Source organism: Aedes albopictus, chromosome 1, assembly GCF_035046485.1.
Source record: "Aedes albopictus strain Foshan chromosome 1, AalbF5, whole genome shotgun sequence".
In the NCBI taxonomy this organism is placed as follows: Eukaryota; Metazoa; Arthropoda; class Insecta; order Diptera; family Culicidae; genus Aedes; species Aedes albopictus.
In genome coordinates, this window is record NC_085136.1 from 149,500,114 (window position 1) to 149,523,215 (window position 23,102).

The 23,102-nt window shown below is 40.3% G+C and overlaps 1 protein-coding gene across 1 annotated transcript in view; it reads left to right on the forward strand.

Annotated features, from left to right (window-relative positions):
* The window catches only part of LOC109425098 (tropomodulin-1), a 283,267-nt gene extending 275,711 nt beyond the window's left edge, over nt 1-7,556 (forward strand). Inside the window, exon 8 of the mRNA XM_019700360.3 lies at nt 6,869-7,556. Coding sequence (XP_019555905.3) covers nt 6,869-6,933 — 65 coding nt within the window. The 3' untranslated portion in view covers nt 6,934-7,556. The remainder of the gene's footprint in view (nt 1-6,868) is intronic.
* The last annotated feature ends 15,546 nt before the right edge of the window (nt 7,557-23,102 follow it).

The window sequence follows — 23,102 nt, forward strand, 5'->3', positions numbered from 1 at the left end:
TTAGTCCTCCCCTTGATTCACCCTACTCTGTGGCCGCTGAGAGCCTACCGACGGTCGCAACCCCTTGTTCCCATCTTTCCGGGACGGGCCAGCCTTTTAAGACCCACCCTTCCCAGCTTTCCGGGACACCTGGCTGGAGTCCGATTTACCGGCATTGCTGTCGACCTTCGGGGTAAGTCTAGCGGGCATCGCTAGATAGCTTCTCACCTGACGGCTGCCTCGCCCGCTTCTGCGAGTGCTTGTCACAAGCAGTCGCATCCACCATAAAGGGAGTAATCTCCCTTTCTTCGACGGTGAAACATCCGTTTAAAGTGCAATTCCGGACAGTGTAAAAAAACCCCCAGTAATTAATTTTCCCATTAATTTAACAATGGTACAAAATTGTTAATGAGGCCATTCCACAAAAATCCCGACATACCTCCGTGCAAACACGGCATTTCACAAGTTGGTTAACTTCGAGCCCTGAAGAAGATCCAAACCCGAGGATCGAAACGTCGGCGATGAAATAACAGAACCAACGCTTATTTCTGTGACTGCAAGCCGAAACCATTAAAAGTCCCTTTTGGACTACCTTCGAAAGCGAAGGCCTCCGTCTGGGTAGACTTCGTATTATTTTCCTTGTTATTTTCCTTCACAGGTACCGCCACTGCTGCAGTCTTCGCGAGTATCGCGTGTTCCTGCTGGGCATGGTCTGTCGACTGACGAAGTCGCAACAAGGCCGTTTTCAGATCCTTACTAATGTTGGACTTCGTGGACGCAAAGTCGATGATCTTGCCAAGCTGCTGCTTAGCTACCTCGATTGTGGGCATTCCTTCGCTGTTTTGAGTGATGGCCCTCAACAACCACGCTCCATCCACCGGCTGGCTTGCCGGAGTGTGAACCGGAGCTTCCACGCTGGAGCTGCGTACGCTGCTTCCCGCACATATATCCTCACATCTCTTTACCGGATACCAACCTACACCTTGCGAAGGGTTTAACATCATCAGTACCGATTCCTACAACTTTTTTAATATTTTTTTTATTAAATTGGTTTCATGATTGAATCACACGAATTGCACGGGAAAAGAGATCCACCACGCCAGAGCCCTAAGGAACGAAATGCTGTGTGGGTGCCCAGGTATCTCATAGGCTTCGTTAATGATCGAGCATCTTTTTCACCACCTCGATCACTCATTTCTTGGTACGGGTCGCTTCACATCTTTAATTGGGGTTAGTGTTCCTATTCTTAGTCGTCGACTAAGCGGCTGACTCGCAAGTGGTGGGATTCGTCAGGCCCCGGGACTGTAATCCCTTCTGCCCTGTCGTGAATTCGATGTGAAATTAAATAAATGAATACTAATGAAATAAGTGAACTACGGATAATCACACACACTTGTTGTGGTCCGTGCTGTCTCTGAATCGTGACACATACATGTACACACATGTACACATACGTGTACATGGGCACCGAAATGACCTTTAAAACTCTGGAAACAAAATGTGTTGCACACGTTCCCAAATGCAGTGTTATTGCCGGATCAAGCATTATTATCTCCTATGATTATTTTTATAATCGGAATTCGTTAAACGGGTCATTAAAATTACGAATGATAAGATAAATTTGAGAATAATAATACATTTTTATCGCCGTACCGGTAGGCAAGCTATTACCTTTTAACTGAACCTCACTCTTTTAATCGATAAGATAAACCATAAATATTCGATTAGTGTCGCCTTGTTTTTCGGTAAAGAAAATAAAAAAAAATGGCACGTCACAAGCCTTTTACTTTTCAAGATTTGTAAAAAATGAGTCATTCAGTATTTCTATCAATCCGGTTGGCATTCCAATTTTATTTTTACCACAGATAACAGATGCTTAACATTCGATATGTGTGTATGTATATACTATCGATCATCCTTTCAAAAAGAATAACTTAGCTTCCAAACGTTTGGAGAAGGCGCAATGATCGCTTTCATAACGCTTACACCGAAAAAAATTCCTACTCAATGACTGAGTTGAACTTACTCGGAAATCGTAAAATCTTCACTATTACGCAGTATCCGCCAAAAGTGGCACAACTCGTCAGTTTGAATGCATAACTGCCTTGAGTTAGCATAAACTGTGCTGCTCAAATGCTTTTGGCTGTTAATTAGCATTTCAACTGCTTGAAGTGTATTCACTTGGGAGCAATCAGAATGCTTTCCAACTGCTCTTCAAATGCTAGGAGCAAAAAGGTCAGGAGATATGTTACGCATTCGGCAACACATATTGTCTCTCTCTTACAGAGCCTATGCTTCTGTTTACAAATTTGTGCATCTTATTTGTTTCTTCATTTTCCTCTACTCATCCAAAAGCACCAAAGAAAACATTACTGCAGCTGGATTGGTTTGGGAATTTGTCCATCAAAAAATTACCAATTATTTATCATTTCGTCGGAAAATGTGTGCCAAATAGGTGGATGCTTTGGTGGATCATAGGATTGTTTGAAAGAGGGAAGAAAGAATCATATTCCACAGATATTTAAAAGAAGGGATCGTAATCCTCTACCACAATGAAACACCTCAATGAAAACAAGTTTTTGATGTTGAATCTGAAGCTGTTATCGAATCATTCTTTATATTGGCGATTAAATCAACGCACGCCACCGGAACAGCTTTAGCATCGTGGATCAGGAGCAACAGAATCAGAAGCAGATGTGATTCATCAATCTCCGGATCGTAAGTTCAAACCTACATCACTACAAAAATCAGCAAAAAAGTACCACTGGAATATAAAAGGACGATGAAGCGGGAAGCAGGCTGAGAGAACGAGAAGCAGACGTCAATCTATTTTTGTTTTTTTTGCTCGACGAGGCGTTACGCTTCTTTGACATTTCGTCACGACGTTCCTGAAGGGATAGCACTAAGACAGCCCGTTATTTTGCCAAAACCTGCTGTAAGGTAGCACTATAGTCGCATATACGGCTAATTAGCATTAAACGCCTTGTCGTAAAGGTTACTATAATGCTGAAGGAATGCTATTTTAAATGCTTACTGGTTGCTTGGGGTATTGAGTACACAGTGCAACATTTTTTTTGTCTCAAGAGCAAACTTATGAGTCTGTGACAGATTTTGGGCCGCTTAACCCGAATCCGGGCTCAGATTTGCTCCAGCGCGTCACAATTTTGGGCTATACCTCAATTTATAGGGAAAAATATGCGATTTTGGTTTTTTTTTACTGCAAGCCATTAAAGACAAACGTCCTGAAATCCCGCTTCTACAGTGCATCAGAACTTCAGACGCACAAATGTCAAGGAGCAAGCTTCAAACAACAGTGCATTTTATTATTCTGTTTTTGCTCACTTGTAATAAGCTTAAAATAAGAAGATCAGGTGCAGTGCTTTTAATTACGAAGAGATTTGGAGCTCGAAATCGTGAGTAGGTGTCAAAGTTGGTCATTGTGGCGGCCATTTTGGGATTATAACAAGTCTGTCCTTAAGCATGGAAATATTTTATGCAATTCAGTGTCATTATTTCTATTTTATACTACTCATTTCAGTATCATAATGATCAACTTCTCTGTAGCGGTTTATAATGCAACTAAAATGAGATGCATAATGGGAAATAGTTGCATAATGTTCATTATGCAACTCATATGAGTTGCATTATGAACATTATGGAACTCAAATGAGTTGCATTATAAAAAAAAATATTGCATAAAATTTTGTATGGAACTCGTTGCAAAACGCATTTTTTCAGCACTCTTCGTATTTATCCGACTCGGCATAAATGTACGACTCGTGCTGACAATATCAACTTTTTGCAATTCGTCACATAATTAACTATTTTTAAGCAATAAAAAAAAAAATAAAAATAAAAATCTTTCCATGCTTAATGGTTTGCAGTCAAAAAAGCCCAAAATCGCATATTTTACCTATAAATTGAGATATAGCTCAAAATTGGGACGTGTTGGAGCAAATCTGAGCCCGGATTCGGATTTAGCGGCTTAAAATCTGTCAGAGACACATAAGTTTGCTCTTGAGACAGACCAAAACTTATTCATTGTTACACTGTGGTATATGAAAAAAACCCGTGCGAAGGGGAGAGGTCGAAAATTCTCAATTTTAGCGTGACGTACTTAATGGATGCTCCCTTATCTGTAGTCATTTAAAAAAAAAATTGCATGAAACCTGTAATGTAGAACTGCCTGTGAAAATTGAGCAAAACTGCAACAAATTAGTTCCCTGGGAGTTTCTCCAAATTCCAAATCAGAAATTGCTCTGCATGTTCTCCGAGCATTATACCACGATTTCACCGACAATTTCAAGGCCAGGAATTACTTCAGGAGTTCCCCGCGAATTTTCTCTAGAAATTTTCCGGAAATTCCTCCATGGTTTCCAGAAATTACTGCAAAATTTCTTAAGAAGATCACCAGGAACTCCTACCCGGATATCCCTTCCAGGATTTCCACAACATCAACTTTAGGCATTAACCGGGAAATCATCCAGGATTTCCCCAAGAAGTCTTCCAGCAATTGTGCATGCATCCTTCCAGGATTTCCCTGGCAACCCCCTGGAATATTTTCATTTAGCCACAATAAGTCCTTCAGAGTTCCCAGGGAATTCCTCCAGAAATTCGCCGGGAATTTCTCCAGGATTTTCCCGCAAATTCCTCCAGGAATTCCCCGAGAATTCTTGCAGGTGATCCTCGGATATTTCCCCAGCAGTTCCTTATTATATCTAACAGGAATTCCACGTAAATTCCGGAAATCCCTCCAGGTATTCCCCAGCAATTCGTCCAGAAGTTCTTCGGGAACTCCTCCAAGAGTTTCTCGGGGTTCCTGTAGGAATTCTTCGAGAAACCCTGTAGGAGTTCCTCTAACATTTCTCCAGTAGCTCCTCGAGAATTCCTCCGGGAGTTCATCAGGAATTCCGGTCTGGAGTCTCTCGGAAATTCCTTTAGAAGTTGCATGGGAATTTCCCAAAGAATCCCACAGCAATACTCAAAGATGGATGCTTGGATGTATGCTGCAAATTCCTTGGCAATACTTCTAAGAGTACTTCGGGAATACGTCCAAAAGCGTTTCGGAAATTCCTCCAAGTGTTCTCTGGAATAAAAAAAAAGGTAGAGTTTTAGGAAATCCCTCCAGGAGTTCCTCGTGCATTCTTCGAGGAGTTCACCGGCATTTTTTCTTGGGGATCCCTGGCAATTTTTCCGTAAGTTGCCAGGAAATTCATTTAGGAGTTTTCCGGGAATTTCTGCAGGAGATCCTTGGAAATTTATCCAGGAATTTCTCAAAAAATGCTCCAGAAGTTGCTCTAGAATTCCTCCAGAATTTCATCCAGGGGGTTCTCGGGATTTCCTCCAGGAAATTCTTGTGATAGTTAAACATCAGGGTGGCCCACACTTATATGAAAAACAAAAATTTCGAAAAATGCCAAGTCTTACCTCCTAAATCAGTTGTTTTGGACTCCCAGAAGCTACATTCAAAATTTGAGCAAAATCGGTTGAGCCTAAGGGGGCGCTCAAAACGCTTGAAGTTTGTATGGGAAAACTGGACCAAATGTATGCAGAAATTTTAAGTTTTCGAATTTTGCCGCTATGTGGCGTTGTAAGAGTTCATTAATCAAACCCTTTGGTATTATTGTAGGTGACTATATGCCAAAGAACTTTGTTGAATGCCGCGTAGTGATCTGACGGCTGTGAGAAAAGTTATACCCTAGGCAAAGTGAGGCAAAGTATTGAGATTTCATTATTGATATTATTCCTTTACATGTATTGGAAAAACGACAATAAAGTTTATCCTCACTTTACCTAGGGTATAACTTTGTTCTCAGACGTTGGATCACTTTGCGGTCTTCGACAAAGTTCTTTGGCATATAGTCATCTACAATAATACCAAAGGGTTTGATTATTGAACGCTCACAGCGCCACCTAGCGGCAAAATTCGAAAACTGAAAATTTCTGCATACATTTGGCCTAGTTTTCCCATACAAACTTCAAGCGTTTTGAGCGCCCCCTTAGGCTCAACCGATTTTGCTCAAATTCCGAACATAGCTTCTGGGAGTCCAAAACAACTGATTTAGGAGGTAAGACTTGACATTTTTCGAAATTTTTGTTTTTCATATAACTGTGGGCCACCTTATTATACATAGTAGAATAATTATTCAAAATGTAAGATGAGCCTAAATCAAATTGGTATACGTATGAAAATAAAGGTTATTATTTATTCGATATCGATTACAAGACTAGTTTAAAGCCTATAAATCTTGAAAATCTTCATTATCTCATGATCTGCGATCACAGATGTCTGTAGGAAAAAGATGGAAAAAATCTGTGTAATTCTAGATAAATCTAGATATCACTAAAGCACACGGGTATTCAACACGACCATGGGTGACGGCTTCGAGTCCCGGTCGGTCCAGGATACTTCCTTGATTTTCTTGGACATAGAATATCTTCGTGCCTACCACACGATATACACATGTGAAATAACCAATATCAGAGGAAGCTCTCAGTTAATAACTGTGAACACTAAGAACACTAAGCTGACCAGCAGGTTTTGTCCCAGTGGGGACATTACGCCAAAAAGAGGAAGAGGAAAGATCTTGAATTTTTTTTTCTATGATGCACAATTGTTATCTGTGTTTGTACATTCTCGTCATATAAAAAATAATCAATATGATATACTCAATCTTAGACATGAAACCATAGCTTTTTACAAGATATTTTAAATTTTTGATTTCCATAGACATTTTACCACGTATTTAACACAAGGATGCTATCGCATACACTTGAAACTATCACAGTAACACCACACAATCACAAGAAAACACTTCTGTACTTTTCAGCGATATTTCTCTCCTTTACCCATGGATTCTAACCCTAGTTTCAATTTATATTCCAACAGTTTGCCGTGGAAGCCGCGTTGGTCTTGGACATCGTAGCAACACTGCTGGATTCTTCCGTGGCTAAAATGGGGGCGTCATCATCACCCAGATGCGTGGTAGCAGCTGCACCGAACACACAGATCGTACGGGTACTATTCGCTGATGCTTGTTCAAATTAACAACAAAAAAGAAAAAGAAAATTATAGAAATGTCTCACCAACAACAATCGTAGCAGCAATCGACAAGGTGCTTAGGTCCCAGTGTTGCACATTTTAAAAATTGATTTTACTTTTTGCGACGATTGCCGATCAATCGGCTTTACCAGCTTTAGGAATTACCAATCGTGCTGATTCAAACAACAACGATTTGCATGGAAGCTTAGTCTTACGATAGGAAGTTATGAGGAAACAGTTCACTTGATATGATGCAACCCTATTATTGTAGTTTTTAGTTTAGTCGGTAACGTTGACATAGAGTTACTTTATTTAGGAACCCCAATGGCGTATATTTTCTTCCTTGCCGTTTTTACCATAATTGAAGATTGCATTCGATGATTACCCAAACTCTTTTATTTTATTCAACTATTCATATTTATATTATAGAGAAAAAAGCAACATCTTTTACTTTGGAACCTTTTAATCCATTTTATTGAATACTTTCATTGTATGTAATTATGATAGAGCCAATAATGAGAAAATTGTAAATTTATCGAGGGGGAATCAATTTCTACCGAAAGAAAACCACTGCCCATGAAAATGCTTCAAAAAACAAATGTGGAAAATTGTGATTATCAGCTTTGAGAAAATCTGCAGCAGAGTTTATGTTCATCCAATCATCACTGTGAAGTCAAATATAGATATAAAATCAAAGTACCAAAACCGTTTCGCTCATTTCCATCACATCCGAAGGGGTCCCCCCGGGAAATTAAAGGTAATGGTCATTCAATTACGCTCAATCGGCTGTGATTACCTTTTCATCCCTTTGCATGTATGTACCGATATGTGGAAGGGAAAAACTCTCAACAACCCAATTAGGACTGGATGGACCGACTGCATGCGATTGATTGGGTTTCCACCCTTTGGCAAAATGCTTAAGTTGATGGTTTCCTGCGAAGGCTCGTTCGTACCTACGATTAATTAGTGATATTATTAGCGTGTGTCATTGCGCGTGCAGGTGCCTACATACAGTTGATGCCGTTGGATGGAAACGGTCCATTTCCTGTTTCATTGGAATTGCACCAGCAGGGTTACTGGGAATGAGTTGAGTGAAGAGTTATTTATGGGATGTGTTTCCACTCCATGTTTGTTTAAATTGAAGAGTTAATTTAGTGAACGTAGTTTTTTTTACATTTTAGGTTGTAATACAAAGAAGAAAAACAACTATTATGTAGGACCTTGTGTAGGACTATCTAGGGGTCCTTCAACCAGCGATGGCTTGACTTTGGCCTTGTCGCCGCTTCGTCCGTCCGCTTTCTGTTGTTATTGTAGTCGATACCATAGCGAACCGCCAGGCCGCATTTCTCGGAACAAATCAAGCTTTTGGGAGAGTATGCGTATCCTTACTTTTTAACTTATAGCATTCACCTCCACATCGCTAACAGAACTTGCTCTTATCAGGGTCAGGGTCATGGTCAGGGTCCAACTACTTGTATCAAAGTTTAAGCAAGCCTATCAGGAGATCTCGGGGGTTTGAGGAGCGTTCGAGGGGTACCACAGGTGGTCTCAGAGGTTTTCATGGGTTTCTTGGAATTTCGAAACGTTTGAAGATTGTCTTAGAAGGTTTGAGGGGCGTTTTGTGGAGTTCCAGAGGCTTTAAGGGGAATTCCAAGGGCGTTCCATGAGATTTCGGGAGTCTCATGAGGTTTCAGGGACGATCCAGAAGTTTTTTTTTAAGGAATTTTAGGAGATTTCAGGGGCTTTCAGAAGCGTTCTAGGATGTTTGAAGAGATTAAAGGGGTTTAATGGCATTTGGGGGAGGTTATACGAAAAGGTGTCAAAGGCATTCCAGGAAGTTCCGAGAAGCTTCCCTGACGTTGCAGGGAGTTCCAGGACGTTTCAGTGGTGTTCTAGGGGGTTCCAGTATGTTTTAAGGACTTAAGAAGACTGGCTAGACAACCACTACGAGGGGCAGGTATATCCACCAGCGAGAAGATGGCGAGAGTTTCAACAAGAGAAGCACGTGGTGGCACAGTACCGGTCGAGGAAGCGCATATGAAAGGCATGGACCTTACGCTGGCGCTGAATTGTAACAGGAGGGGACTTAGAAAGATGTTGGTAGTTGCCGAACAGCTGGACGAGCGGAGAGCGAACTACCATCAGCAAGGATCTGAAACAAGGCCTGCTGAAATTCTGCAAATCACTGGCTCTGGCCAAGAAGGAGTATGATTTCCTGATCGAAGGGCGGAGCGCTGCTGATACGAGCAAGGAAGAGCGGTAAACTTAAATTGACAGCTTACTCTTTGCTAGCAACGCAACGATGCAGCACGAAACCATGCAGCTCGCCGGAGCCATAGCGAGAGATCACACCACCCTACGGCTTGAACTGCCTGGCGAGGAAACGCGGCCCAAGAAGCGTTCGGCAAAGGCGGGCGAAAAGCCAAAGAGGCAAAATGAGACGATCGGCTCGAGTGACCAGCCAAGCCGGTTGCGAAACGCGCAAGGGTCAGGGGAAGCAAGCCCCAAGACGCTAACCCTAGGAGAAAGGGTAGCCAGCCCGACCAAGGGAAGGAAAACCCTTGGATTATGGTTGGGAAGAAGAAGGTAGTGAAAAAAGTGAAGTCAGCCCGTCCATCACCGTTCCAAATGTTCTAACGATAATGTCCATGTCATCCGCGAAGTACACAAATTGACCGGATTTGCTGAAAATCATTCTCCGGCTGTTGAGCTCGGCTCGTCGCATCACGCCTTCCAGAGCGATGTTGAAGAGTAGGCATGAGAGTCCGTCACCTATGTCGCAGTCCCGTAGTTCACCCGAAACTGTTACGCACACACTTAGAAATTCTGAAATTTCCACGAAACGGAATCACCAAAAAACGTAAATGTTTTCAAGACTGAATCACAAATTGGACTCAATTTTACGCGCATCATGTAAGTGCTGGTTGGTAAACAAATCCGTTTCACTAGAAACGTAGAATCAGTATCACGTTCATCAGCCACCTTTCAACTCGGTGAAATAGCCGAGAGGTAAGAGATGAGGCTCACGATCAGCAGATCCGGAGTTCAAATCCCATGCATGACAATATTTTACTTTTCCATGTTTTATCTGTCAAATCGGTTCTAGCGATTGCTAGACGCTAAGAAAAAATAAGTTTTATTTTGGGGTGTCTTGAAAGACGTAAATTTACATGTTATAACCTCTAAATTTGTGTTTTTGAAGATGCTCGTATATGTCAGGTTCAGGACACTTAAAATTACATGATATTTTCTAGGTGTGTATGAAGCCGTGATAAATTCCCACGAACTCATTCGTTTTAGGTGACAGAAGATGGAAGATGATCTGGGATAGCACGTTATAGGCGGCATTCAAAATAGTGATCGCTTTGAAGTTCTCACATTCCAACAAGCATGCAAAATGGTTGCCTTTCTTGTGAATGGGGCAGATTACCACTTCCTTCCACTTCTCTGGTAGCTGTTCGGTTCCCTAGATTCTGACTATCAATCGGTGCAAGTAGGCTGGTGGCCAACTTTCCTAGGCCCATCTTGATGAGTTCATTTGTAATACTATCATTACCATCTGCTTTGAGCTGGTGAATGAAATCCTTAACTTTTCTCAGCGTGGGAGTTGGCTCATTTCCGCCCCCAGCCAACGGCTGAAAGTCTCTTAAATAAAGACAAATCAATCAATCAATCAATCATTTCCGTCCTATGCTGCATTGGCGTAGTCGTTCTCTCCTCCTGTCCTGGTCTCCCGTCCCTACGTCCTCCACGTCATTCAGGTGCTCGTCGATGTGCTGCTTCCATCTTTCGATCACCGCACGTCCGTTCGTCACTACCCTGCATAGTTCGGCTCGCGGCGCGAAACCGTTGCGGAATGCGTTGAGATTCTTGTTGAACTTCCGTGTTTCATGGGAACGGTACAGCAGTTCCATTTTCTCGCACTCCGCTTCTTCCAGGCGGTGCTTTTCTCCCCGAAAGAGACAAGTGTGCTGCTTCCGGTTCAGTTTGTAACGTTCTAAATTCTGCCGGGTTCCTTGCTGCAGAATTGCCGCCCGTGAAGTTGAAGAATCGGCCCTTGATCCTCAACCTGCACATTTTTTCGTTGTACGGCCATCAATCGATCACGCGCCTCTGCAACTCGCCAATCACTAAAATAGCTGTTCCCAGCTCACTTGTGTTTCCGCAACTTGGTATGATTACCTCTAAACGTTCGCACCATAGATCCTCTCCAACACACCTCCTGCAGTGCTACGATACTGCACCCGCGGTTCTGCAGAAGATCGGCGAGTGTACGGGTGCTCCCAATAAAGTTGAGAGATCGGCAGTTCCACGTACCGTGTTTCCAATCGCAATTCCTTTAAAGGAAATTTTGTTTACTGGGGTCGTTGCCGTTGGTCTCGGTTCGTATTATTGTGTTGCTGATTTTCTATTACAATGGTTTTTACGGCTTGCACGATGGGCCTGGCACCAATCACATACTTTCCGGAGGACCATAGTGCACAGTTGAGCTTAGGGTCCTCCCCTGGTACTCGGACGTTGATCAGCTGCCCCTAACATGGGAATCAGACGCTGTTGTGAGCCGCCTCTCCCGGAAAACAGACGCTTAGGTTTGCAGAGCCATTGGCATTGCCTCTGAGATTGCTTCTCATAAACGCTCGCATCTGACGTACTCCCTGGTTTACCAGCAGTTGTAGACTTTCACACTTTTGTGGGTATTCGGCTGATGATTCTCTGTAGGAAATCGCCCGACAAATCAAGACACCGCAACGTGTCCGACATGGCTGAAGGCTGGCCAAAGTAAGGATGGCGAGTGTGCATGCGTTATCAACTGTCTGTTAACTCGTTGAAGAGTAAGATTCTATAAACACCGAGAGAAATGGTCATTGGATAACAGTTGGATATGTAACAGATACCACACAACTTTCGACGCGGCTCTGTTGCCGCCGCATTTGCTATAAATTTATCATACTTCTGTTTGCCCGCTTTCACCGACTTACGAAGTCTCAGCAAGCCCTGCTTGAATGGTCCTTGTTGGTCGATGTTCGATTTCGAGGATGCAAAGGATGCAATTATGGAGGGAAGCTGCTGCACTTCCAGCTCTATGTATCTCAGGGGGTTCAAGGGCTTTTCAGTGTTGTTCAGGGATTTCAGATGCGTTTCAGGGGTGTTACAAGTGGTCTCAGAAGATTTCATGGGCGTTCCAAGGAGTTTCGAATGGTTTTAAGAGCGTGCTAGGGGGTTTCAGAGCGTTTTAGGATTCCAGAAGCACTCTGGGAGTCTTCAAGGAAGTCCAAGGGACGTTCTAGGGGATTTCAGGCGCATTTTAAGGATTTTTAATAAGTTTTGGTGGTCTCAGGGAGTTTCAGGAGCACTTTGGGGGGTTTACAGGGTTTTGGAGGCGTTCCAGGGGTTTGAGTAGGTTTCAAAGGCGATCCAAGAGTGAACAAAGGTGTTTCAGGAAATGTTAAGGTTTTCCAGTCTCAAGAGTATACCTGAGTGTTCAGGGATGTTTCAAGAGGTTTCTGGAGGTTCCAGAGGGTTTCAAGGGTGCTCTTGAGGTTTCAAAGTGGGTTGGAGTAATAAGGCCTTTCCAGTTGATTTCAGGGGTTTTCCAGGGCATTTCAGAAGTTCTCCAGAAACTTTAAGGGGTTTCTGGGGGTTTCAGAGATCTTCGGGAGTTTTCTGGTACGAGGCGAAATTCCCTTGAAACCACATGAAACGCCTTTAAAACCCTCCGGAACTCTATAGAATATCTCTTGAAAATCAATGTAATGTTATGAAACGACTTGAAACCCCTTTGAAACATCGTCTGTTTCTTCAAGATTCTGATGCTCGTTGCCGGAAAGGTTAAAAAATATTACAGTCATTTATTTTTCAATGGACCTTATGCTTTATCTTTCTATAAAATACAAGAACTTAAACATTATTTTCTAAAATTTCTCAACATCCCAATTTTTTTTTCAAATTATGCACATGTTTTCCAAAATACTTTCAATTTCTTCACAGATTCTTCAAATTTTATAATCTGTCTGCGACAATGCACTATGGGGCAGCTCCATACAAACAGGTGGCCAAAAATATTTTCGCGTCAATTTCATAATGTCTTGCTCTTATTCGTCGGGTTTATGCCTGAAAAATATGAAAAACTTGTTGAACAGGTTGTTTCAACACGACAGTTTCAAACAGCATGAAATTATAAGGGAATTGCATACTTTTAGGCGGTTAAGGATGTCTGTTCCTATTTACAAAATGGATTCCAATTCGTAAAAACACGCATCGCTAAGTGATCCAAGACCAGTATTAGACTACACTATGATGGATCTACCGTTAAAAGTGGCCATGACGACCAAATGCTCACTCAAAAGTATTTAATGGCCAATAGAGTGATTTTATATAGCAATATCTCAATCATCGCCGACAACATGATTGGAATTGCAGAATATCAGCTAGTAGCAGCTAAATTTGATTCCAATGCCTCCCAGAAATCCTAAACAAAGACATAGAAGTAGTCTCGAAGCGAAACTCAGTGAAACTTTTTTTGTATGAAACGGCTTCTATGGGGAAAATTTGTGTTTTAAAGTGGCAGCATTAAATAGTTTTACAATCAACATTTCGACGTCTGACACGGCATTCGAAAGGTTGATAAGCAAGCTTTTTGAAACTATTTCAAAAGTTTGACATTTTTCATTTAAGCCGAAGATATGCGAAGTTGAACATTTCATCAATTTTACCAAAAATTGGCAATGGTCTCATTCTGTTGCCAATATCTCGATAAATATAAGGATTTGCAAACTAATATTCTAGAGTTTACTGGTCCAAGTGGTCTTCTTCCAACTACCGAACCTGAATCTCAAATTGAATAAAGTCAATTTTTGATTTTTGGCCACCTGAATCCCCTTAGTGCAATGGTCGGCCTGATTTTCCTGAATGTTTTACCAACCAGAGCACATACAGGGGATGGCCAAAATGTTTGGGATAGGCAACTTTTTTTCTCTCACAAAAAAATTCAACATGCTATAACTTTTCGTAGAGTGCATCAAAAAATCTCAAATTTTGACTGTTTATCAACCTCTTATATGTGCATCACTGGTACAAATTTGTGCTCGATTGATTAAACTTTCGCAAAGTTATAACCGTTCGGGTGAAACACTATTTTTTAGACCACTCATTTTTGAGCTGTCATATCTCGGAAACCAGTGAACCGAATTGAATGAAATTTTGAACGTACACTAACAATATACAGATGCTTCACAAACTATTCAAACATAGATAGTTTTTGAACGTTGAAAAAAGTTATCATGGATTGACACTTTTTGGATTTTTCTCGAAAAAAGGTAATTTTTTACGTCAATGTTAATAAATTTTAGTGTTGATGTCCAAAGATTTTCCACTTCTGTTCTCAAGTTATCTCTAATCAGATATATTAGAGCCTATTTAGATTGAAGAAAGAACACATTTAGCAATTTTTGTATGGTATTGTAAATTTGACTTATTTTCCTCTATATGGGTAAAAATTTCAACCCGGTATAACTTAATTCGTCGTGAGAAAATATTACATTTTATAACGTTGTATTAAGTATCAATATATTGTTCATAAACGTTAAAAAATTCATTCAATTCGGTTCACTGGTTTCCAAGATGTGACAGCTCAAAAATGAGTTGTTTAAAAAATAGTGTTTTACCCGAACGGTTATAACTTTGCGAAAGTTTAATCAATCGAGCACAAATTTGTACCAGTGATGCACATATAACAGGTTGATAAACAGTCAAAATTTGAGATTTTTTGATGCACTCTACGAAAAGTTATAGCATGTTGATTTTTTTTGCGAGAGAAAAAAAGTTGCCTATCCCAAACATTTTGGCCACCCCCTGTATATGAATAATGTTCAAATCTGTTTCGTCTCTAAACACCCTATTTTACGGTATTTTTATTCGTTTTTATTTTTGTTGCTGTTTTTTAGAATAACACTGTTCGACAAAAAAACTTTTGCCTTGATCAGAGACCCCATTAGTAGGGCATAAAAGCACATGGAAAATGTAGAAAAATGCCATTTTCAAATCTGTTGGAGCACCCCTAGAAACTTTTTGAGATGAGTTTGAATTTTATTCATTTTTGAAGGTTCAACAAGAGCTTTGGAAATCATCATAAACACATTTTAAATACAATATCTTTGAAATGCAGTTTTGTGTACTGCTGAAATTTTCACAGATCTGAGAAGCAACTTTGATAAATAACTAGTCAAAATTTCTACCTATTACGACATTCCGTTTCATTGATACATATCGGCGAAGGCTTAACTCGGACTTATATAGTGAAAATCTTTTAGGTTTTTTTAATCTAATCCCATAAAGCACGCCCATATTTATATCCATTTAAAAAACTTCTATGCGTTAATGCCGTGCAGCGTCAGTCTTTCGGATACTTCGAACGCCTCGGCATATTGGATGGATTTCCGCTCCAGTAGGAGAAAACGTTTCTTTGCGTCACTAGATGTGACGTCCGTTTTCTAGCGTTAATGTATTTTTCAGTCTCTGACTGAAGAAGATGAACATTGCATTTCAAACATCTGGTTTAACTAAGTACGATTCTGGAAAGCCATACGAGAAATTTTAGGATATGTTTACAAAGGATCCACAGAAAGAAAGTTAGATCAATTCAGCATGAGTGTTTTAAGGAAAAACTTTTCAAAATAAATTTAATGTTCAAATTGCAGTTTTCAAAAACTTTTTTGTCGCTTATGAAAATGGACAAAGTTTATTGTAACATTTGACATCAAATGTTACTTTCATAATCATGTTTAAATACCAATAAACTGCGATTTTGAATGCGATGGATTAGGATAACAATTCAGGCAAAATACACTACGTCCACTTAATTCAAGGAAGTATTTTGTTTTGATCAAATTACGAGTCGTGTCCAAATTTAAATATCCATATATCACATATGGATGAGAATGCTTTTCAATGGTTTAGTGTGTACCTAAGTTACCGTTCCAGATTACTTGACCTGGTGGATATTAAGCAGTTCCATGTTTTTAAAAATTGTAATACGATGCGGAAAATATATTTAAATTCCAACGACCTCTGCATTGAAACAAATTTGGACTTAAGGCGAAACTGGAAGCATTTTTTTTATTTTTTTGGTTTTAGATTTTTTATTAAATAATGAATTTCAAATTTTTTTATTAAATAATGAATTTCAAAATTTCAAAAAAATTGAGGTGGAATTTTGTTCAAAAATGGTTTCTGCAAAAACGAAAAACATTTTCCACCACAAAAAAAAAATAGAAGATACCTTGATCCATAATCTACAATGTATGTATGTATGTATGTATGTATGTATGTATGTATGTATGTATGTAGAGTCTGCATGTGCACGAAAACCGACTTTGAAAATTTTGCCTCGTTATTTAATAAAAAATCAAAAACCAAAAAGTGAGGAAATGCTTCCAGTTTCGCCTTATGTAAATAAATTATATTAATTCGCCTTAGTGCTTCTGGATAGATAGCATTTATCACTTTATTAACAAATTGGGTCAAGGACCATTTAGGCAGGAGCACCTATTTTGGGCACTTGCTGCTATAACTCAGTCAATTCCAAACCGATTGACTTGAATTGTTGCACATAGCTAGATACTGTGTGTATCTGATCGTGTCTCAAAAATCAAGTCAATCGGTTCTAAATTGACTGAGTAATAGACACAAGTACCCAAAATAGATGATCCTGCCCAAATGGTTCCAGACCCTATGCCGCTGGAAGTTATAAAGCAATGTTACAGTCGTGGAGGACATTATTGAGCTTGAAATTATGATTGGAAATATTTACTACATGGCAAATTCAATTAATTTTATAAAAGTGTCTTCAATGGTAATGCCCCAATATACACATTCTTTATTGTGAAACTAACAAAAATGTGATGAAAACAACAGTGCTTGTACGATTACTAATAGTAAATTAGAAAGTTCTCATTTTTGGCTTGCATTTTTTTAAGGTTGCATTGTTTTGAACAGTCCTGAACTTAAACCATGTTTTCTGCGCAATGTCAGCTTCAATTCATTGTATTGAAATAGGTTTGTTTTATTCAATAAAGTTATCAATTTTACCACCTTGGAATGGCTAGGAGGTTTTTCGAAACATTAAGTGAATATAGACAAACCACAAAAACACTGGACACGTTTTTTTGTACTGATTTTTTTTATTTTTACACAGGCTTACCACGTTAGTAATTTGAAAAATCAACCGGATTTTCTTCTCGAAAATTTGAATTCAATTATTTAGATCATAAATGTAGCATTTCGAAGCAGCAAATCAAAGTAAAATAGTTATTTTGTTATGATTAGATAAGGATAGCGGCTTGCTTTTTGTGATTGAATTAAGAGAATACTTCAAGGATTTGTATTATATAAGTCATATTTGATTCTTCCCGCATATGTATCAATGAAATGGAATGTCGTAATAGGTTGAAATTTTGACTTGTTATTTATCAAAGTTGCTTCTCAGATCTGTGAAAATTTCAGTGGTGCACAAAATTGCATTTTAAAGATATTGTATTTCAAAAGTGTTTATGATGATTTCTAAAGCTCTTGTCAAACCCTCAAAAATGAATAAAATTCAAACTCATCTCAAAAAGTTTCTAGGGGTGCTCCAACAGATTTGAAAATGGCATTTATCTACATTTTCCATACGCTTTTATGCCCTACTAATGGGGTCTCTGATCACGGCAAAAGTTTTTTTTTGTCGTACAGTGTAATTTTAATATCACTGCAATTACATATATTTTTTAGTTTTTATTTCTGTGTATTTTAACTAATGCTAAAACAACACTTCACAATTACATAAGAATACAGTGCTTGTGTGGATTAATTGCCAAGTAGTGCTAGGTACAGGACTCTCAACATATAGCATCTTAAATTTTCCACGACAACTGCACCACAATTGTGCAGGAATAAGTTGTACTGATGAACTGTCTTTTTTTTCACCAATGATTTTCTACGATTCCTTGCACTTGTTTCAGAACAGGCTCCTAAATGGAAATATGCCCATTTTCACCAACATTCACATTCATTCATCTTTGTCAAGCAAAGCATACGGTAACGAAGGAAGCCACAGAATGTATGTCTCTCATGAGTTATTGCTTCATAGCTACTAGTACCTAACTTGTAATGCATCCAAAACAATGTGACGCTGGAAGACAAATTTATCAACAAAAATACCACATAACTCAAACAAAACCACTTGAACAGCTGAGCTTGATTAAACATTTTCTACGTTCTCACACATGTGTTGTTATCTTTCAACGGCCAGGCTCAATAGAGGACTACAGAGCAACGAACGTCATCAACGCCGCCGCCGTTTTCCGTGACTGGGAATCACCACCAAGTTGGCGCCACACTGACTAGCATTTCTCGTTGACTAGCATGACTGGTCTGGCGCGCCGTTAAGCAGCACTTTGTATAACGATTCGTGAATAACGGGGCCCCGTCCGTTCACCCAAGTCATGCGATCGAATCCGTTTGGCTGAATGGTCATACCATTTATCAGCAATTATAGGCTCCTGCAAAGCATTATCAGCGAGCCTAATAGCCGTACGAATGTGTACACGGATGATATCAAAGGCCATAAAGTGCTACCTTAGGAGAGCCGATTATCGCGGCTGGATTTTCCTACTATAATGTTCAAAATAATGCTATCGAAAACACAGCCCCAGCTGGTGTGACGTCGAGGTTCGCGTCATTCTGTCCATCAATCATCTCATGTTACAGTACACGCTGTAGCCACTCTTGAAGGTGTACTAGATTATGGGAGGAAAGTGCGTCTCCAGATAAGGTTGATTTTATTGATTAATTCCTAATGGGGATAGTGGCAGCGCTACTGGTTGTCCATCTGATAACCGCGAAAAATGTTGTCAATGTCAAATGTTCGCTGCATGACATCGGCTTGTGCGATCGATTGTTTTCGATAAAAGTACTCTGTTTGTTTGCTGCTTTTTCGGTAGTCTGCTAAAAACATAAAGTTCACTCTGTAATCCAAACCCTTGAAGATTTTTTTTCTGAACTGTTTCCTTGGAGAAAGTTGAGTTATCTACAAATGCAGTTTATTCTGAACTTAATCCTCAGAAAACATCAATAATGCTTTTCTTATAATTAACCGAAAACAGTAGGCCATGCAATTTTGACGTCTATGATAGACTCTGTTACCACGTCACGTCTATGATGGACTCTGTTACTACTTTTCTTTAAAGGTTGCTGGCGGACGAGGTCATTTTGGTACATGGAGTTTCCACGAGGATTTGCTGGCACCTCCAAACAAGGCTGTCGTTTGCAGAAGGCAATGTACGGACTCAAACAGGCGAGCCGTATGTAGAACAGTCAGCAGGACAAAGCGCTGAAGGAGTTCGGACTGGAGTAGTCCAAATTTGATCCATGCCTGTACTTTCGAGTCCACGGTGATCTTCACCAACGAAGCAAAGCGGAGATTGAAGTCGTTCCTCCACAATCACTTCAAAATGAAGGACCTCGGTGAAGCGGCCTTCTGCCTGGGATTGTGGATCACGTGAAACCGGAAGAACGGGGAGCTTTAGGTAGATCAGGTGCACTATATCAACAGCGTGTTGCGACGGTTCAACTTGGCGAACTGCAACCCAGTCTCCCCACCGGCAGAGACAAGCATTAAACTGGACAAATCGATGCCACCGGCGACGCCGAACGAGATCCGCGAAATGAAAGATGTTTCATATCAGAAGGTAGTAGTGGGCTGCCTTACCTATCTGGCACAATCGACGCGGCCGGACATCAGTTTTGCGGTCAACCACGCTTATTTTATGCGAATCCTGGGCGCAGTCACTGGAATGCTGTAAAGCGCATCATGCGGTACCTGAATGGTACAAAATCAAGCCGACTGACATACTCCATGGATCAGGCATCGAATCTGGTTGGCTACATAGATGTCGATTGGGAAGGAGATCCGGACTTCAGAAAATCCACTACTGGATACGTATTCACCTTCATGAGAGGAGTTGCGTCGGGGAACGCGAAGCGGAGTACCTCGCGCTTTCCCGAACAATCCAGGAAGCACTTTGGTCGCACAACTCTCAGTCACAGATGTTTGGCGTGCAAGGGATTCCCATCCAGTGCGACAATCAATCGACTAACTGTATCGCTAGGAATCAAGAATACAATCCACTGACGCAGCACCTAGACACCCGGTATCACTTCATCCGGGATGTACTACACCAAGGTATAATCGAGCTGGGGTACGTGAGCACCAAGCAGCAACCTGTAGATGGTTTCATGAAAGGCTTGGCGAATCTGAAGCTAGACGATAATAAGATTCATTGGTTAGGGAGGAGTGCCGAAATGCAGAAGTCAGTGAAAAAGTCACAAAACTCTCTTAATTCCCCTGAATCCCTCCTAGAAACCTCCAGTGCACTGCGGTGACTTCTTAATAAAACTCTGAAACCCACTCGAATCCACCAAGGAACCCTCCCTCCGAAAACCCATGTCATCCCTGGAATACTTCTGTTTCAGTCACTTGAACCCACTGTATTATACAGATTGTAAAGCATTCGAACAGATTGCATTTTAAATGAAATTTAAATGTTTTGGCTAGGCATGGTACACAAATTACGTAACGCTAAAATCGGCAATTTCAGACTCCCCCCTCCCCCTTGTAACGCTTTTTGTATGAAAACCAAAAATATTTTGTATGGATCGTAACGCTAAGGTGGACTCCCCTCCTCCCCCTATAGCGTTACGTAATTTGTGTACGATGCCCTATCAGTGATATTGACTGTTTGAATGGGATACGGTTTTTTAAGAGTCTTACAGGTCCTATAAAAACCCAGATTAATCCACCTAGTGGTGATAGTGCCTTTCTCGTCGAACATGTACTCATGATCTTTCCGTGGTTGGGATACGACTGGGATGATTTTGCTTCAGAATGTTGGCTTCAGCCTTTTAGGGGAATCGAAAACACTAGGTTATGATTTTTTCCGACGTTTCGATCTGTATGGGGCCTTTTCAAGGGTTCAATCGGTCAAGGTTTCCTAGTCAAGATGGCCTTGCCTAACTTAAAAATGTCATACGGAAGATTTGGTATTTATTGAGTCCGTTCGGTTTGAAACCGTCGTGATGTGGACAATCTCCTACCTATCGGGCGGTTTAGAATTCGGTCCCTGTTTTTTGAATCTTCTACTATTGTTTGTTTAGCTAGCTTCTGTGCTAGGGCCATCATTCCGAAGCATGATCTTTCCGTCGACGTAATGCGAACTGTTCCTGAATCTTGGGAATACCTTATTTAGAGAAGCAATGATTTTAATAAAATTGGGAAATTTATTAATTGAACATATTCCGACGTTACGTTAAACGTATAGACTGGACTGAAAAATATCAGAATTTTCAGTTGACTGCTTGAGCACCTTCACTATCACTGAAGACCGATCAACATCAAGGCGATAATTACAAGCCAGGATATAACGTCTTTCACAATCACAGATGACTTTACGGCAGGCCTGCCCAACCTTTCGTGGCCGCGGGCCACAAGTGATATCCATACCAGTCGACGGGCCAGACATTACATTTCGACATCAAATTTCGAAAGCACGAATGCAACAGTGAAATTTTGTACATCCGATTACCCGTGCTCACGGCAACTCACAACACTGGCATCATTTGGGTCATTAAAATGTGAGCAAGAATTCTTGATTTTTTGCAAAAATCACCCTGAATACTTTTTTTCTGAATTTTGCCGAACTGCAAGTTGCAGCAAACAATTTGCTGAAATTCAGCAAACTTTCCTGATTCGTTCAGTAAACTCTGCTGTTCAGCAGCAACGTTTTTCTGAAATTCAGTAAATTTGGCTGAAACGCTGCTTCAAATTTGGCTGTACCTTTCAAGTTTAAAATTTTTAAATTTATGTATTTAAATTTTTTTAATCTTTGAAAATTTTTAACAAAACACTCTACCTATTTCGAGTTTATTTTTAATATTAAATTTTATTTAAATATGAAATATCTTCAAATATTTCAATTCTTGGGCCAAGTTTCATTCATCGATTCCGCGGGCCGTATGTTGGACAGCCCTGCTTTACGGTCTTCGACATAGTTTTTTCTTCACACTTTAGGCTATATTTTATTATCATAGGTTACAAAATTCATGTAAAATTTGACAAAAAATGCAAGCAAGTGAAATTGCCCATACTTAATCCCATAAAAAAATTCCCAGTAGTTTTAGACGAAAAGAGGATTGAAAAAACTTTCTCCGGGGTTAATGCGATAATTTTCTCATATAACGTTGACCTATCCTACTGTATATTTTTAGACCTCAGTGATTTGATGAAATTGCTTTGGTACAGACAAACAGACATATCATTTGTAACATATTGCTATTATATGCATCGTTACGAAAAAATAATCGCCAAATGCTAATCAGGTTGCGTTCCACTGCGGCTTGATGTTGGTAGTGAGTAGACGTCAAACGAGCAACAACGATTAATATTTGTTTCAACCGTTGAAAACAAGGAAGATGGAGAGTGAGTAGAGTAAGACGTCTGTATGTATGTGGCCTTAGTTCAGTCAAGATTTTGTTTTCTTACACATATTTATCGCTTGCATTGACTTTGTTCATTTTTGAACTTCCTGCGAAGCACCCTAGGAAGCACCCAATGCTGGTTTTGCATCACTATCGGTAGCCTCTATTGTGGTCTGCGCCTATTTTCTTGCTAATCGTTCCTCATGGTTTAAAAAAAGACCGCGGTTCGATGTGTCGCATGCATAGGTTTGGTTCTTTTTGGCATTTGGCCACTTCCGGCTGGACACCCTGGATCGGTCCTGGAACACTATCGGTAGCCTTTATAAAGATCATCGTTGTGGTCTGAGCCTATTTTCTGACTAATCGTTCATCACGTTATTTAAAAAGCCGCTATTTAATGTGCCGCAGGCATGGGTTTTGATATCTACTACATTTGACCACTTCGAGTGGGACACCCGGAACCGGTTCCGGAACTCTATCGGTTGATCCAAATATGATCTGAAACTATTCTCTTTTATTAACCGTTTATCAGGTTGCCTGAAGAGCTTGCGATTTGATGCGTCGCATGTAA